Raw genomic sequence first — 19,299 nt, 5'->3', positions numbered from 1 at the left:
TTGGATTTTTCATGAATAGTTTAGCACCATCCCTTTTGGTATTTTCCTCATGATAGCAAGTGAGTTTTCATGAAATCTAGTCATTTTAAAGTGTGTAGCACCTCCCGCCTCCCTCTCTTGCTTTGGCTTTTGCCATGTGAGTGCAAGCTCCTACTTTGCTTCTGTCATGATTGCATCATGCTTCCTGCACAGCCTGCAGAACTGCGAGCCAATTAAACCTCTTTTCTTATAAATTACCTAGTCTTAGGTATTTCTTTATAGCAATTCAAGAACAGCCTAATATACTCCCCCAATTGAAGTGAAAGGAAAGATCAGAAACCAGATTTTCACTGTGAATATCACGTGCACGGGCATGTAAAAACACACGTGCGCGTGCATGCACACACACACAGAAATCTCAAACTAATAATCCCAAATTATCCCCTGCCTTCCAGACTAGAATAAAATATTTTCTGAAAACTTAGTGCCCTGGCATGTTTCAGCTGAAAAAAAGCCTGGCATAGGAGCAGTAAACTAAACAGAGTCCTATTATTTAATTCCACATCATTACCACACAGCATTTTTGTACAAGTCACTCTTAATTAAATTTATGATACTCTCACGTGTAAAGTTCATTGATGATTTGATTATAACAATTTTATTTAAAAATTTCTCACAAATAATCACTTTCCTCTGTAATAATTTATTGATTTGTGAAATGATGAAATTACCTAAATGATGATCAAATTAAAAAATTTATAATAACATAAGGTATTTTTTTGGATGGCTAGATGTAACAATAACCGAGGATTCTATAAGAGGTCAGGCTTTGTTCAAATAAATTGAAGATAGTGCCCAGTGATAATAGACACAATTTCTTAGAGCTGGAAATTCTTTTTTTTTCTTTCAATATCGAAATAAGGAAACAAAAGGATTCCATTTATCAATTTAAGTTTTTCTGTCTGCCCTATTTGTAATTTAGGTTTGAAATGAAAGTTTCTTATTTACTTTTATTTTAGGCAAACCAGTCTATCTTCTTATTTGTGTTCATTTGTGTTAACTTTTTTCTTGTATAACATAGATGACTTTTGCTTTTTTACATTTGTTCCATCAATCTGAATTTTCCCATACTGTTTCTCTCTTTAGTCTCCCCCTCTGCTGGTTCTACACACAGTTACTTCAACTATTCATTATATAGAAGAGGTTTTCAGGTTCCTATTTTCTCCCTTCCTCTATCAATCAATTGTCTACTAGCTTTCCAGATAAATGTTATTCTGCACTGATAACTTGAATTATCAGGTGGTTTTACATGTGGCCTCTTTAAATTTGTTTGTTTTCTCTTCAAAATAACAGGCATCTTGGGTCAGAATTGTATAAAGAAAGGCAGTGAAGTAAATGCAGTATTTGGAAAACCATTATTAAACAGCTAGGATGGAATGATTAATTCAATTTTAAGGAAAAAGTGAGGTATTAAATTTCAATATACTGTAGTTTGTGTTGATAAGAGAATTTCTAGGTAGGTATTAGTTTAGAGTTTCTAAAATTACTTTTCCCTGTTATCCAAGACAAAGTATTTTATATATCTATATCTATATCTATATATATTTTTTAATGGTAATTTAAAATATTTCCAATCCTTTAGCCTCACCCTGTGATCCCACTTTCATCCTGGGCTGTGCTCCCTGCAATGTGATCTGCTCTGTTATTTTCCATAATCGATTTGATTATAAAGATCAGAGATTTCTTAACTTGATGGAAAAATTCAATGAAAACCTCAGGATTCTGAGCTCCCCATGGATCCAGGTGAGATCAAGAGCTTCTCCTCCTATGATATTATTTTTGTTATTATATCAGACAGTCGAAAATTTTTTAAATTTTTAAAATTATACTTTAAGTTCTGGGATACATGTGCAGAATGGGCAGATTTGTTACATAGGTATACATGTGCCATGCTGGTTTGCTGCACCCATCAACCTGTCATCTACATTAGGTATTTCTCCTAATGGTATCCCTCCCCTTACCCCCTACCACCCAACAAGCCCTGGTGTGTGATGTTCCCCTCCCTGTGCCCAAGTGTTCTCATTGTTCAACTCCCACTTATGAGTGAGAACATGTGGTGTTTTGTTTTCTGTTTCTGTGTTAGTTTGCTGAGAATGATGGTTTCCAGCTTCATCCATGTCCCTGCAAAGGACGTGAACTCTCTCAGCATCTGCTTGTCTGTAAAGGATTTTATTTCCCCTTCACTTATGAAGCTTAGTTTGGCTGGATATGAAATTCTGGGTTGAAAATTCTTTTCTTTTTTTTTTTTTTTTTTTTTTTTGAAGCGGAGTCTCGCTCTGTCGCCCGGACTGGAGTGCAGTGGCCGGATCTCAGCTCACTGCAAGCTCCGCCTCCTGGGTTTACGCCATTCTCCTGCCTCAGCCTCCCGAGTAGCTGGGACTACAGGCGCCCGCCACCTCGCCCGGCTAGTTTTGTATTTTTAGTAGAGACGGGGTTTCACTGTGTTAGCCTTATGGTCTCGATCTCCTGACCCGTGATCCGCCCGTCTCGGCCCCCAAAGTGCTGGGATTACAGGCTTGAGCCACCGCGCCCGGGAAAATTCTTTTCTTTAAAAATGTTGAATATGGCCCCCACTCTCTTCTGGCTTGTAGGGTTTCTGCACAGAGATCTGCTGTTAGTCTAATGGGCTCCCTTTGTGGGTAACCCGACCTTTCTCTCTGGCTGCCTTGACATTTTTTCCTTCACTTCACCTTGGTGCATCTGATGATTATGTGTCTTGGGGTTGCTCTTCTCCAGGAGTATCTTTGTGATGTTCTCTGTATTTCCCGAATTTGAATGTTGGCTTGTCTTGCTGGGTTGGGGAAGTTCTCCTGGATAATATCCTGAAGTGTGTTTTCCAACTTGGTTCCATTCTTCTGTCACTTTCAGATACACCAATCAAACATAGGTTTGATCTTTTCACATAGTCCCATATTTCTTGGAGACTTTGTTCATTCCTTTTTGTTCTTTTTTCTCTAATCTTGTCTTCTCACTTTATTTCATTAAGTTGATCTTCAATCTCTGATATCCTTTCTTCTGCTTGATAGATTTGGCTATTGATACTTGTGTATGCTTCATGAAGTTCTTGTGCTTTGTTTTTCAGCTCCATCAGGTCATTTATGTTCTTCTCGAAACTGGTTATTCTAGTTAGCAATTCCTCTTTTTATCAAGGTCCTTAGTTTCCTTGCATTGGGTTAGAACATAATCCTTTAGCTTGGAGGAGTTTGTTATTACACATCTTCTGAAACCTACTTCTGTCAATTTGTCAAACTCATTCTCCATCCAGTTTTGTTCCCTTGCTGGCGAGGAGTTGTGATCCTTTGGAGGAGAAGAGGCATTCTGGTTTTTGGAATTTTCAGCCTTTTTGTGCTGGTTTTTCCTCATCTTCATGGATTTATCTACTTTTGGTCTTTGCTGTTGGTGACCTTCGAATGGAGTTTTTGTGTGGTCGTCCTTTTTGTTGATGTTGTTGGTATTGCTTTCTGTTTGTTAGTTTTCCTTCTGTCAGGCCCTCTTCTACAGGTCTGCTGGAGTTTGCTGGAGGTCCACTCCAGACACTGTTTGCCTGGGTATCACCAGCGGAGGCTGCAGAATAGCAAAGATTGCTGCCTGCTCCTTCCTCTGGAAGCTTCATCCCAGTGGGGCACCAGCCAGATGCCACCCAGAACTCTCCTGTATGACATGTCTGTTGACCCCTGCTGAGAGGTATCTCCCTGTCAGGAGGCTCAGGGGCCAGGGACCCACTTGAGGCAGTCTGTACCTTGGCAGAGCTTGAGTGCTGTGCTGGGAGATCTGCTGCTCTCTTCAGAGCCATCAGGCAGAAACGTTTAAGTCTGCTGAAGCTGTGCCCACAGCTGCCCCTTCCCCCAGGTGCTCTGTCCCAGGGAGAGGTAGTTTTATCTATAGGCCCCTGACTGGGACTGCTGCCTTTCTTTCAGAGACGCCCTGCCCAGAAATAAGTCTATAGAGGCAGTCTGGCTACAGGGGCTTTGTGGTGCTGTGGTGGGCTCTGCCCAGACTCAACTTCCCAGAGGCTTTGTTTACACTGTGAGGGGAAAACCGCCTACTCAAACCTCAGTAATGGTGGACACCCCTCCCTCCCATTAAGCTCGAGCATCCCAGGTGGACTTCAGACTGCTGTGCTGGCAGCGAGAATTTCAAGCCACTGGATCTTAGCTTGTTCGGCCCCATGAGAGTGGGATCCTCTGAGCTAGACAACTTGGTTTCCTGGCTTCAGCCCCATTTCCAGGGGTGTGAATGGTTCTGTCTCACTGGAATTCAGGCACCATTGGGGTATGAAAAAAAGACTTCTGCATCTAGCTTGGTGTCTGCCCAAACAGCCACTCAGTTTTGTGCTTGAAATCCAGGGCCCTTGTGGTGTAGGCACCTGAAGGAATCTCCTAGTTTGCGTGTTGCAAAGACCATGGGAAAAGTGTAGTATCTGGGCCAGATAGCACTGTCCCTCACGGCTTCCCTTGGCTAGGGGAGGGAGTTCCCTGACCTGTTGTGCTTCCTAGGTGAGCCAATTCCCTACCCTGCTTCTGCTTGCCCTCTGTGGGCTGCACCCACGGTCTAACCAGTCCCAATGAGATGAACCGGGCACCTCAGCTGGAAATGCAGAAGAAGGCACTGGCCTGCATTGGTCTCGCTGGGAGCTCCAGACTGGAGCTGTTCCTATTTGGCCATCTTGCCCCAATCCCAGTCAAAAACTTTGTATGTACCAAGCTGTGAAGTGAATGTTTGAAAACTGGAAATTTTGGATACTCTTATGTGGTAATGCTGGAAATCAGAGTCTTTCCTCTCTTTAGGGTGTTTTGTTGCCTGCTATAGTTTTTTTTTTTTCCTTCTTCTTCTTCTTCTGAAGGCTATATCTTTCTTTAGTGACTTTTCAAAACTATTTTTGCAAATCATGTGTGGTTTCTGAAGTCTTTTCTTTAGCTTATGTTCAGATAGTTTTGACAGAAATTTTCTTAAATGTGGACAGGCAAAAAAGAGACATGGAAAAATCATATGTATTTATATATATAAATAGCAGAAGAAAGATGGAAGGAAGTAAGGGAAGAAACGAAGGAAGGAAGGAAGGAAAGGAGGGAGGGAGGGAGGAAGGGAAGGAGGGAGGGAGGCAGGCCGGTCTTTCAGATTGGTTGGAGCACTCCTTGTCATAGCCTTCACTTACTGCTTAAGTTGAGCCTGAATATCAGCCAGAGGTGAAAGTTCAGGATCTTCTCACATTTTTCTAATTAGCCTGGCCTGCTCTGGGCATGTTGTTAACTTTCTAAATTTCTTAGTATACATAGGCACTTTTGAGCATCCCAGTTTTCGAAAGAAACTGTCTCCCAGCTTTTATTTTCAGGATTTTAGTGCTGTACTGTGTGCCTCAACTGTTATCATTTGCCCCAGGTAGCTTTGGGTTGTTCATTTGTCTTAGAAGGTTTTTGAGAAATGGCCATTGCTTTTCCATCCTGAGTGAATTTTGAATCAGGTGAAACAAAGGTGAGTGCCTCATGTTAGCCCATGGTAGTCCTCAGACAGGTGAGAAAGAGAAACATAATTTTTTGCAAGTAAGGTCTTCTGTGGTCTCTCTGGAACCAGGAACCAGGGTCCTCCACTGGGAACAGGGCTGCCTTTGACAAGATCACTGCCAAGCTGATGAGGGAGGTGGGACAAGAGCAAATAAACATACCACAAAGCTTACATATACATCATGGAATACTATGTAGCCATAAAAAGGAATGAGATTATGTCCTTTCCAGGGACATGGGTGGAGCTGGAAGCCATTATCATCAGCAAACTAATGCAGGAGCAGCAAACCAAACACCACATATTCTCACTTATAAGTGGGAGCTGAACAATGAGATCACATGGACACAGGGAGGGGAACAACACACACTAGGGCCTGTTGGGGGGTTGGGAGAGCATTAGGAAAAATAGCTAATGTGTGCAGGGCTTAATACCTAGGTGATGAGTTTATAGGTGCAGCAAACTACCGTGGCACACATTTATCTATGTAACAAACCTTCACATCCAACACATGTACCTTGGAACTTAAAACAAAAATAAAAATAAACCCACAAAGCTTTTCTACTATTTTTAAGTTGCCGTTTTCTTTATTCAGCTTTCTCTTGCTTGCTGTAAACCTTTGACTGATTTCCAGAGTTCTGTTAAAGTTGATTCTGACTTTTTGTTTGAATTTTTGGGTGTTTTCTTGGAGAGATGGGCCCGTGGAACTGTCTTTTGTGCCAATTTTGTAGGCATTATTACTCTGTGAAGTGAGTGGTTGAACACTACAGCTTGTCCATATCTTAGCGTTGTGGCATTAATATCTGGGAAAGATAGATGATTTCTTTATTTTACAGACAAGAAAATAAATGCCTGAATATAGAGCTGGAATTCAAGCCCATTAGCTAGTGTTTTTTTTTTTTTTCCACCAAACCCCCAAATCCAGTTTCTGGCAGTACTTTGGTGACTGTCCAAAAGCACACACTCAATGGAAATCCAAGTCCCTTGTTGAAAAGCTGGCATTACTCACAGGCTTTTCCTCTAATTTACACCTAGAGACCTCTTCATCACATTATTTGGCAAAAGGGGAGAATGTTTGGGAGCACAGATGCTACCAGGAAGTTCTGAATAGGATAGGAGTGTTTGCTGCTTCAGCAAGGCAATTAAGGTTAAGATGACAAAATGATTGGGTTTTGGGGTGTATGAATCATTAAAAAATTACAGTTTTGCCCTGTGCTGAGCTAGCATGTCCTGAACTCTGTCTAAAAGATAATTGTGTGATTATCTTAACTACTCACGGAAGTATCTTAACTACTCTGGTGTATAGGTACTTATCCGTAAAATGCTGAATTACATTTTATGGTATCTTTGTACCCCTCCCAGTTACGAAAGAGTGATTCTATTTCTGAGGCTTCCTGTTAGGAGTAGAAATAGCAGGGAACAGCTTTGTGGTCTATTTCATGTTATTCAAATTTCCTTAACCTCTGTTCTTATCTGCAAAATGGGAATTAAAGCAATTCATGTCATTCTATATTTCAAGGCTATAGAGAAAAATTAATGTAAAAAAGGAGATAATTGACATGAAGATATTTTAATATTCTGAAAACAATATATGAGTGTAGGAAATTATCATCTTTGATCGCTTGTTGAGAATTTTCTAACTTCAATCTTTCTATCAGTATAGAGGACTACTTTGTACATACACTCAAATGCTCCTCTTAAAGAGGGAGATAATTTTTAAAAATTTACTTCAGTTTTAAACCAGCAGTTAACTTATTGTATATGTCTTCAATACATGTGTTTAATTTAATTAATTTTAAAAAATCTTTAAGGTCTGCAATAATTTCCCTGCTCTCATCGATTATCTCCCAGGAAGTCATAACAAAGTAGTTAAAAATTTTGCTTATGTTAAAAGTTATGTTTTGGAGAGAATAAAAGAACATCAAGAATCCCTGGACATGGACAATCCTCGGGACTTTATTGATTGTTTCCTGATCAAAATGGAACAGGTAAAATGTTATTTGTTTGCCTACATCTTGTGGTTCATTGATTAGTTCTATAATGATTGCTTAAATGGTGAGGCAAGAAACTCTTCATGAGCACTTTAAGTACTTATTATGAGTATGGATCTGGGTGAAGCATCATGGAGAATTTATATTTGAATTGTTAAACAATTAGAATATGTGAGCAATATTTTTAGGTACTAATAATTTATCTGATGAAAGACGGAATACATGCCTCAGATGAAAGGGAAATACAAATAAGTTAGAAAATGCAAAATATATAGTCATAAATTGAAAGTGGGCATGATCATATCACACAGCATATGGGAGAGTTAGGTGAAAGGCTTTAACCTAAATGGGCCTCCTGCATGTCCTGATGTTTGGTGTAAATCTTAAAATATTTACAATGAATAACGAGGCAGTCAATTTTTTGGTGTGCAGAACAGTGTGATGAGAGGTTCAGAGGTGTGTGGTGGCAAAGAGATGGAGAAGGTAGGCCTTAACTGAATGGAACCAAAAGTAAATCTGGACACATATGGAACTGGAGGTATCTAACCTACAAACCTGAATGCTGGGATGGAGAGTTTTGATTTGATCAGGTGTATGTGTGAGCCCTAACAAGAGTGGAATGCATATAATTATTAGAGAAAATAATCCTAGGAGTTGTGTAGAAGGATATGTACAATGAGAATGGAGGTAAAAAACTTGCTACAAGACTTTTCATATCTTTGAATTTCAGCTTGCTGAAAGTGTGGGCTACAGAAACACAGATTCTGATATAAAATCAAGTTGTCCATTTTGTCATATTGCCAAAAATCTATAGATATTAGTTTCAGTTAGAGGATCAGATAGGAGCCAAATGATGAATAATAGGGGTAGGGTCAATATGGAAACTGAGAAGGGTAATATAGATACCATCAGGACACTAAGGTGCAAAGTACTCTTTGAACTGAGAAGCGGCCCAATCCAGAACAAACTGAAAAGAGTTAACTCTAGGGAAGAAAATTCTTCCTGTGAGGTCACCATTATTTTATTCAACCACTTTACAGCACTGGGTGGAAATGAAGAATCAGCCAGTAGGTGAAAATGGCATGGAGTCAAAGATGCTAATGAAGGTGACTTTCATGAAATTGCCCATGGAATGTTAGCAGGACTGCTCGAATAATGTGTTCTAGAGAGAGCGAAGTGAAGAAGATGAGATACTTTGAGGAAGCTGGAGAAGGGAAGAAGCAAATTATTCTTACTCTCCACCTTCTCTGCTGCTAGTTCAATGGTTCTGGGGTCTAATTAATTTGAGAATCTCATTAAAATATGGACACTTTGCCAGAAAAATGAAACTATATGAGTTCTCCATTTTTGTACACATTTAGAGGGCTTTCCTTAATGCTATGAATCCTCTCCGTTAATTCCAAGTTAAGGAGAATTGTAAGGTCTATGGTGTTTCAGTGACCAGTGGCTGTGTCCTCGTTACTATATTTAAAAAGTGTGTTGTTCCTTTGACCTCACTATAATATTTAGAATCTAGCTTATTTTATTTTTCATAACATTTTTATTGAGTTTAATTCACATATTGTACCCTCATACATTTTAAATACAATTCAACAGTTTTAGTATTTGTCACAGAGCTGTGCAGCCACCACCACAATCAATTACAGAACATTTCCATCACCCTGAAAAGAAAACCATATGCTGAACAGTCACCCCATATTGGGGTGGCTCTAGGCAATCTAATATACTTTCTTTCTCTATAGATTTGCTATTCTAGACATTTCATATACATGAAATTACACAGTATGTGGTCTTTTTTGTCTGACTTCTGTCACTTAGCACAATGTTTTCAAGATTCATTGACGTAGCATGTATCAGTACCTCATTCCTTTATATGGTCAAATAATATTTGGGTGTGGCTATATCATATTTTATATTTCCATTCATTAGTTGATGGTTTTGATTGTTTCTGTTTTGGCTGTTATGAATAATGTTGGTATGGACATTTGTGTACAAGTTTTTGTGTATAGATAAGTTTTTATTTCTCTTGGGTATATACTTGGCTGTGGAATTGCTGGATCATACAGCAACTGTATGCTTAATCTTTGGAGAAACTGTGGCTGGATCAAAGACCTAAATGTAAGAGCTAAAAATATAAAACTCTCAGAAGAAAACCTAGGCATGAAATTTGCTGCACCATTTCGTATTCTCACTACAATGTTTTGAGGGTTCCACTTTCTCCACAACCTTGCTAATGCTTCTTATCTTTTTGATTCCAGCCATCCCAGTGGGGTGAGTTGGTTCCATGTGGTTTGGTTTGCATTTTCCTTACACCAAATAATCTTTTCTCTTGGTTATTGTTCATTTGTACATGTCTTTGGAGAAAAATATATTCAGATCTTTTGTCCATTTTAAAATTAGGTTATTATATTTTTGAAATTATTGAGATGGAAATGTTTTTATATATTCTAAATAAAAGTCCCTTATCAGATGTTATTTAAAGATATTTTCTCCCATTTTGTCAAGTATCTTTCACTTTCTTAGTAGTGTCTTTCAAAATACAAGCTTTTAATTTTTGTGAAATCCAATTTATTTGCTTGGTTTCTTGCAATTTTCTTGTCATGTTTAAGAAATGATTACTTAGTCCAATATCACAAAGATTCACCCCAAGTTTTCTTCTAATGGTTTTATAAGTTTAACTTTTACATTTGGGTCTAAGATCCATTCTGAGTCAATTTTTGGTTATAGTGTGAGGTACGGGTACAACTTCATTCTTTGCATGTGCATATTCAGTTGTCCTAGTACCATTTGTTGAAAAGACATTTATTCCCCATTGAGTGATCATGGTACATTTGTTGAAATCAGTTGACTACAAACACAGGGATTTATTTTTAGACTCTCAATTCTATTTAATTGATCTATATGGCTTTCTTTATGCCAGTATGACAGTACTTTTTTTTTTTTTTTGAGACAAGGTCTCACTCTGGTTGCTCAGGCTGTAGTGCAGTGGTATGATCTTGGCCTCTACCTCCTGGGCTCAGGTGATTCTCCTACCTCAGCCTCCTGAGTAGCTGGGATTACAGGCATGTGCCACTACAGCCAGCTAATTTATTGTATTTTTAGCAGAGACAGGGTTTTGCTGTTTTGTCCAGGCTGGTCTCCAACTACTAGCCTCAAGCAGTCTGCCCGTCTTGGCCTCCCAGATTGCTGGGATTACAGAAGTGAACCATGCACCTAGATGATGGTAGCTTTTATGTAAGTTTTGAAATTGGAAAGTGTCAGTTCTCCAGTTTTGTTCTTTCCTAAGATTGTTTTGGTTCTTAGCTATTTTGGTTATGTAAAGTTCCACGTGAATTTTATGGTAATCTTGTCAATTTCTATTAAAAAGATAGCAAATATTTTGATATGGATCACTTTGAATCTGTAGATCAATTTGAGAAGTAATGCCATTTTAACAATATTAAGTCTTCCAATGGATGAAGACGGGATGTCTTTCCTTTTATTTAGGTCTTCTTTTTTTTTTTTTTTTTTTTTTTTTTGAGGCGGAGTCTCGCTCTGTCGCCGGGACTGGAGTGCAGTGGCCAGATCTCAGCTCACTGCAAGCTCCGCCTTCCAGGTTCATGCCATTCTCCTGCCTCAGCCTCCCGAGTAGCTGAGACTACAGGCGCCCGCCACCTCGCCCGGCTAGTTTTTGTATTTTTAGTAGAGACGGGTTTCACCGTGTTACCAGATGGTCTCGATCTCCTGACCTCGTGATCCGCCCATCTCGGCCTCCCAAAGTGCTGGGATTACAGGCTTGAGCACCGCGCCCGGCCTAGGTCTTCTTTAATTTCTTTCAACAATGTTTTTTATCAACTAGCTTAATTTTGATAAGCTATTTGTACATAACCACTGATTTTTCAAATTCACTTAAGCAGACGGAAATATTACTATTGGTTTACAAGTGCTCTACTCTCCTTCCTGGCCTTGGTGTAATTTTGAGTTGATAAGCTTAGAAAACTGTGTTAAGTTGGTGTTACCAATGGGCATGATGACCTTTGTCTAGCAAGTACATCTGTTGAGAGGATTCGGTTTGTCTTGCTGTGGTTGATTACATAATATTAGGCATGCCACAGGTGAACATGGAGATTATAACAACCTTATTAAATTAATGCTGTTCTAGAGGATTGAATAGGAAGAAATCATTTTTTGTATGTTAATTACTCCCTGTAATCAATATTTTAAACTGTCCCATTGTTATGGTCAATTTTGTGTTACATATTTCTCTCATCTTAAACCAGCCTTAGTTGCCTTGTGAAGTGCTTTGTTCTTCCGCTCTCCATTTTATTATTAATGGCATAAACTGCGATTACTTTTTCACCAACCAAATACAAGAACTCAATTCATTCAGTCCCTTGTCCTAAGCATCTCCATTGCCCTTACTCTCTCCTTCATCCTGTATAGGTGGTTAATGTCCAAACTCTCTGTCTTCATGTCTGTAGTGTCTCTTCAATTTCTTATTCATTGCTGTGCTTGTTTACTGGATCAAGTTGACTATTACCTCACATCTGGAATATAATAATGGCTGGCCCCACCTTGTCTTGTCAATCTGTTCTCTTTCTCCATAATCTTGGATATGCTACCATGTTATCTTTCGCACATTTCCAAGTTCATAATGAGTCTGTAGGCAATATTGAGTCTAACTAAATTCTTTTTTTTTTCCTCAGACAGAGTTTTGCTCTGTCACCCAGGCTGGAATGCAGTGGCATGATTGCAGCTCACTGTAGTTTGACCTCTTGGACTCAAGTCATCCTCCCACCTCAGCCTCCCCAGTAGTTGGGACTGCAGGTGCACACAACCATGCCCAGATAATTAAAAATTTGTTTTTATAGAGATAGGGTCTCACTGTGTTTGCCCAGGCTGGAGTGGACCTCCTGAACTCAAGCAATCCTCCTGCCTCAGCCTCCCACAGTGCTGGGATTTAAGGCATGAGCCACTGTGCCCAGTCTAAATTACTTATAATTCCTAATACAATGTAAATGCCATGTAAATGGTTGTTATACTATATTTTTTAGGGAACAATGACAAGAAAAAAGTCTGTACATGTACAATATAAACACTTTTATTTTCCGAATTTTATTCTTTTTTGTTTTAGAGGTGGAATCTTACCCTGTTGCCCAAGCTGTTGTGCAGTGGTATGACCATAGCTCACTGCAGCCTGGAACTCCTGGGCTCAAGCAATTCTTCCACCTCAGCCGCCTGAGTATGTGGGACCACAGGTATATGCCACCATGCCCAGCTAATTTTGTTTTTTTGTAGAGACAGGGTCTTTCCGTGTTGCCTAGGCTAGTCTTGCACTTCTGGCCTCAAGCAATCCTCCCATCTTGGCCTCCCAAAGTGCTGGGATTACAGACATGAGCCACCTCACCTGGCCTCTTTTTCCAATTTTTTTTTTTTTTTTTTTTTGGATTTAAGGTTGGTTGAATCAATGGATGTGGGATCCATGAATAGGAAGGTGGATTGTGCTCTATTATTGCCTATATTCAACTGGCTGTGCAATTTATTATTTTTTAAAAGAGAGATCGGATTTTCTCCTCCATTCTAACTGAGGCTTTATAGCCTTTGACTATCATCTCCCCTTTTCCCTAACCCCCAAGCCATCTGGCAATCAGTATTCTACTCTCTTCTATGAGTTCAGTTGTTTTAGATTCCACATATGAGTGAGAATATATGGTATTTGTTTTCCTGTTCCTGACCTGACTTATTTAACATAGCATAATGTTCTCCAGTTCCATCTCTGTTATCACAAATAACAGAATTTCTTCATTTTTAAGACTGAATAGTATTCTATTGTATATATATATACCACATTTTCTTTATTTATCTATTGATGGACACTTAGGCTGATTCTATATATTAGCTATTGGGAATTGTGCTGCAGTTTACATGGGAGTGCAGACATCTCTTTGACATACTGATTTCAAATCTTTTGAGTAAATGTCCATAAATCAAATTGCTGGATCGCGTAATTCTATTTTTAGTTTTTTGAGGAACCTTTTACTGTTTTCCATAATGGTTGCACTAACTTACATTCCCATCAACAGTGCACAAGTGTTCCCCTTTTTCCAAATCTTCACCAACACTTGTTTTTTTTCTCTTTGGTAATCGCCATTCTAACAGATGTGAGGTGATAGCTCATTGTGTTTTTAATTTGTAACTTTCTAATGATTAGTGATGTTGAGCATCTTTTTCATGTATCTCTTAATCATTCATATGTCTTCTTTTTAGAAATATTCAGGTGATTTGCCCATTTCTTAATTGGATTATTTATTTTCTTTCTATAGAGTTAAGTTCCATATATATGATCGTGTGTGTGTGTATATATATATATAGTTTTTTTTTGAGACAGAGTCTTACTCTGTTGCCCAGGGTGGAGTGGAGTGCAGTGGTGTAATCTCAGCTCACTGCAGCCTCTGCCTCCTTGGTTCAAGAGATTCTCCTGCCTCAGCCTCCCAAGTAGCTGGGATTAGAGGCATGCACCACTACACCTGGCTAATTTTTAAATTTTTAGTAAAGATGTGGGTTTCACCATGTTGGCCAGGCTGGTCTCGAACTCCTGACCTTGGGTGATCCACCTGCCTTGGTCTCCCAAAGTGATGGGATTACAGGTGTGAGGCACCGCTCCCAGCCCTCTTATATATTTTGGATATTAATCCCTTATCAGATATAGGGCTTACAAATACTTCTCCTAATCCATAAGTTGTCTCTTCACTCTGTTTTTTCATTTGCTGTTCTGAGGCTTTTTAGTTTGCCTTAATCCCATTTGTCTATCTTTGCTTTTGTTGCCTCTGCTTTAGGGGTAAAATCTAAGCAATTATCGCCCAGATCAATGTCCTGTAGTTTTTCTTCAATCTTTTCTTCTAGTAGTTCACAGTTTCTGGTGTTATATTTAAGTCTTTAATCTATGTTGAGTTGCTTGAGTATATGGTGTGAGATAAGCGTTCAATTTTATTCTTTAGCATATGGATATCCAGTTTTCTCACCATTTATTTAAGAGACTGTTCCCTTTCCATTGCATATTCTTGGTACCTTTGTCTAAAATCGATTGGAGTTGCATGAGTTCTTTTCTGGCCCTCTATTGTATTCTGTTGGTTGATGTATCAATTTTTATGCCAGCACCATGCTGTTTTAATTACTATTAATTTGTAGTGTAGCTTGAAATCAGGTAAAGTGATGCCTCCAGCTTTGTTCTTTCTACTAATGATTGCCTCGGCTATTTGGGTATTTTTGTGGTTCTATATGAATTTTTTTGGAATGCCTTTTCCTTTATCTATGAGAGATAACATTGGAATTTTGATAGAGATTTCAATGAAACTGTAAATTGCTTTAGATAGTATGGACATTTTAACAATATCAACTCTTCCAATCCATGTATATGGTATCTCTTTTTAATTTGTGTCTTCTTCATTTTTTAATTAATATTTTATATTTTCAGTGACTTTCACTTTTTCAGTTAAATTTACTCCTAAATACTTTATTTCTTTGATGTGATTGTAAATGGGATTGCTTTTAAAATTTCTTTTTCATATCATTTGTTGTTAGCGTGTAGAAACACTATCAATTTTTGTGTGTTGATTTTGTATACTGCAACTTTACTGAATTTAATTATCAGTTTTAAGAGATTTTTTGATGATGTGTTTAAGATTTTCTGTATGTAAGATCATACCATCAGCAGAGAAAATTTTACTTCTTTTCTTATTTGGATGTCTTTCATTTACTTTTCTTGTCTCATTGCTCTGGCTAGTACTTCCCATACTATGTTGAATTGAAGTAGTGAGAGTGGGCATCCATATCTTTTTCCTGATCTTACAGGAAAATCCTTCAACTTTCCACTATTGAATATGAGGTTAGCTGTGCACTTGTCATGTATGGACTTGTGTTGAGGCTAGTTAGAAGCTCCACTGTCAGGAGCAGCAATTTACAGAACATGCTAACAAGTCTCATCTAGGCAGAACTTGGACTTTTGAGCTTCATTCCTTTCTCTGCCCTGATCCTAGAGAATTAAAACTCTGGAAGTGCTTTGTTTGCCAATATAATACTGGTACTTTTTCTGGTGGTCTAGACAGAGACTCCTGCATACTTAGTCCTCTCTGCTCCCAGAGTTGGTAAGGTAAGTGGATAGCTGTGGGGAAGCTTACAGTCAGGGTGTTAATGTGTGGGCTAAACCCTCCTTTCCCCAGGGAGAAGCTGGATGTTGGGGATTCCTTCTCAATTGTATGGTGTAGTGCCTGGGTGAGGTTGGTGCTGTAGCTTTTTCTTCCCAGTCTATGTGGATATTTTTTTTGTTGCCCCGTATATAGAAGTCTCTCAACTTGTTTCCAACTTTCTCAGAGGGAATTGATCTGTGAATGGATGTTTATTTTGTGTATCCTTGGGTGGAAGGAGAGACTGGAGCCTCCTATTCTGCAATGTCACTGTTGTGACACTGAGAATTGCAAAACCCTTGATTCTGGTTTATAATGTATTTATGTCTCTAATTTACTTATTTCTATTTCTAGCAATTAAGATTGTGTGTATACAAATAAGAAAAAACCAATTAACATGGCTTAAACGAATAATGTGTTTATTTATTTCACATAAAGAGTGTCATGTTGGACAATGCAGAACTGGTACTGTAGCCCTGAAGCATCCTAGAACCAGGTGCCTGCCATTTTTGATCCCCACACTTCCAACATGAACCTTCATCTTGATTATTTTCTTTTTTGAGACAGGATCTCTCTTTGCCATCCAAGCTGAAGAGCAGTGGCATGAACATGCTTCACTGCAGCCTTGACCTCCTGGGCTCGTGTGATTCTCTGCATCAGCCTCCCATGTAGCTGGGACCACAGATATGTGCCATTCACCTGGTTAATTTTTTGATTTTTTTTTTTTTTTTTTGAGAAGGAGTTTTGCTCTGTCACCCAGGATAGAGTGCAGTGCTACAACCTTGGCTCACTGCAACCTCCATCTCCTGGGTTCAAGAGATTCTTGTGGCTCAGCCTCCCAAGTAGCTGAGATTACAGGCGCATGCCATCATGCCTGGCTAAGTTTTGTGTTTTTAGTAGAGACGATATTTTACCATGTTGCCCAGGCTGGTCTCAAACTCCTGACCTCAGGTAACCTGCCTGTCTTGGCCTCCCAAAGTGCTGGGATTACAGGCATGAGCCACCATGCCTGGCCAATTTTTTGATTTTTTTTTTTTAGAGCCAGGAAATCTCACTTGTTGCCCAGGCTGGTGTCCAACTCCAGGACTCAAGTGATCCTCCTGCCTCGGCATCCCAAAGTGTTGGGATTACAGGCATGAGCCACCACAGATGGCTTTGTTATGATTCTTAAATACTCATGTTCCAAGGTGATATCTATACCACCTCTACCTTCATATATGTGTTTTGAGTAAAAAGGAGAGAAAGTACCATCAGCAGGTACCTGCTTATATGTCATAGACAAGAAATATGTTTCATGGCCAACACAGCTTCCTCTTATAAGTGAGAACATTCTATACTTGGAAATAGAATTTTTAGGCAAGCAATTGATAAGCAGGAATGGGAAATGAACTATTTTACATTCTCTGCCACACTGTGCAATTGTTGTAGTTTTAATACTGCACTCTATAGTTTCCAAATTTCCTTATCTTTAGAACAACCTGATACATTTTGGATTTTTTGTAATTTCATATGCTGGCACATTATTAAATAATTAAATGAAATAATTTTTAGGAAAAGCACAATCTACAGTCTGAATTTACTATTGAAAGCTTGATAGCCACTGTAACTGATATGTTTGGAGCTGGAACAGAGACAACAAGCACCACCCTAAGATTTGGACTCCTGCTCCTGCTGAAGTACCCAGAGGTCACAGGTATGATGATACCATAGGTGAGCAGGGTGATTTTCAAAAAGATGTTGGGAAGACGCTGCTATTGTCCTCCATCTTGTTTCTCTTAGAGAAGCTTCATTATTGAAATTTCTGTGCCATTGGCTCTAAGTTGTCTAAATACGATGAAGGGGTAAGAATGAGATGAATTTGCACAACAGGGAAGAGGGACTGAGAGAGGTGAAGACAGTGTGATCAGTAGCAAAAGTAATAAAACCCTGGATTTAAGTGACTAAATACTCTGAATAAAGTGTCTAGATTTCATGGGAGAGGATTTGTAGCAGGCACAGACATGATGAATTGGCCTAGGATTGTATGTTGGTTTTCTTAAGAACAGACTACTTTGTTGCAGTTTCTTTTTTGAAATGAGTAGAAATTTTATTTCACTAAAAACCATGTCTACAAAATTCCATTTTCCAGCAGAACAGACCATTTTGAGTAATAGATATACTCTTTCTTTCTTTTTTTGAGACAGAGTCTCGCTCTGTCGCCCAGGCTGAAGTGCAGTGGTGCAATCTTGGCTCACTGCAACCTCCGCCTCCTGGGTTCAAGTGATTCTCCTGCCTCAGCCTCCCGAGTAGCTGGGATTACAGGTGTACCCACCACACTTGGCTAATTATTTTGTATTTTTAGTAGAGACGGGGTTTTACCATGTTAGTCAGGCTGGTCTCGAACTCCTGACCTCAAATGATCCGCCCACCTCAGCCTCCAAAAGTGCTGGGATTACAGGCGTGTGCCACTGTGCCCAGCCAGGTATGCTCTTATAGATCTTCCCTTATTCTGAAAATGTAGTGTTCTAATGCTGGGACAGTAAAGACAGAGACTCTTTTTATTTTTGATTTTTATTATTGGCAATTCTTTTATGGTTGGTTTGATATCATTTTTTAATGTTTTGGTAAATTTCTATTTTTATAGACTTAGGGGTACAAGTGCAATTGTGTTCATGAATATACTCCCTAGTGGTGAAGTATGGCCTTTTAGTGTACCCATCACCTGAATAGTGTACATTGTTCCAATAGGTAGCATTTCATCCCTCACCTCCCTCCCACCTTTCCACCTTTTGGAATCCCCAGTGTCTATTATTCCACTCTGTATGTCTCTGTGTACCCATTGTTTAGCTTCCACTTGTAAGCGAGAACATGTGGTTTTTGACTTTCTATATTGAGTCTTTGCACTTAGGATAATGGCCTCCAGTTCCATCCATGTTGCTACAAAAGACATGATTGCATTCTTTTGCGTGGCTGAGTAGTAGTGCATGCTGTGATTTTGTGTGTGTGTGTGTGTGACACACCACAGAATACTAGATGCAGATTTTTAAACCCCACACATAACTTTTTAAATCCAATCATCTGTTGATGGATGCTTAGGTTGATTTTATGAATTTGCCTTGGTGAATAGTGCTGCAGTAAACATATGAATGCAGATGTCTTTTTGATAAAATGATTTCTTTTATTTTGGATAGATACCCAGTAGTGGGATTGCTGGATCAAAGGATAGTTCTATTTTTGATTCTTTGGGAAATACTATTTATTTAAGTGTATAGTGGATATTCTAGAAATTTGATGAGATAGCCTGAGAAAATCTGTGTAGTCTGGGAAGTATTTTAAGCACATAGCTGTATAATAAAGGTGTATGCTATTTAGTAGAAAATCTACCTGAGGAGTTTTATGATTATCAAAATTTGCACCTAGAAAAATGGTACTTGTCAATATTTTTTCTTAGGGTCAATAGTTTTATCTTTTACAAGCAACTTTTTTTTTTTTTCTTCAAATTTTGTATTTATCTATGAGCAGATTCTGGCTCTGCATAGCCTATTAGCCACACACTTGTTTTTCTGGGGTCAGAATCACACTGAAATAATGATAAATTTATTACATATGAGAATTACTCCTGTTAAAGT

The 19,299-nt window shown here is 38.8% G+C and overlaps 1 protein-coding gene across 2 annotated transcripts in view; it reads left to right on the top strand.

Annotated features, from left to right (window-relative positions):
- Positions 1 to 19,299, top strand: part of LOC117083693 (cytochrome P450 2C18) — a 36,988-nt gene that overhangs the window by 6,396 nt on the left and 11,293 nt on the right. The window contains exons 4-6 of one of the 2 annotated variants that reach the window (XM_033211640.1): positions 1,622 to 1,782; positions 7,350 to 7,526; positions 17,243 to 17,384. In XM_033211640.1, coding sequence (XP_033067531.1) covers positions 1,622 to 1,782; positions 7,350 to 7,526; positions 17,243 to 17,384 — 480 coding nt within the window. The remainder of the gene's footprint in view (positions 1 to 1,621; positions 1,783 to 7,349; positions 7,527 to 17,242; positions 17,385 to 19,299) is intronic. The other variant, XM_033211650.1, reaches the window with a different exon arrangement.

This window comes from Trachypithecus francoisi, unplaced genomic scaffold, assembly GCF_009764315.1.
Source record: "Trachypithecus francoisi isolate TF-2019V2 unplaced genomic scaffold, Tfra_2.0 Contig00382, whole genome shotgun sequence".
Taxonomy (NCBI): Eukaryota; Metazoa; Chordata; class Mammalia; order Primates; family Cercopithecidae; genus Trachypithecus; species Trachypithecus francoisi.
The sequence above is the reverse complement of the archived record's forward strand: the minus strand, read 5'-3'. Positions and strand labels throughout refer to the sequence as shown.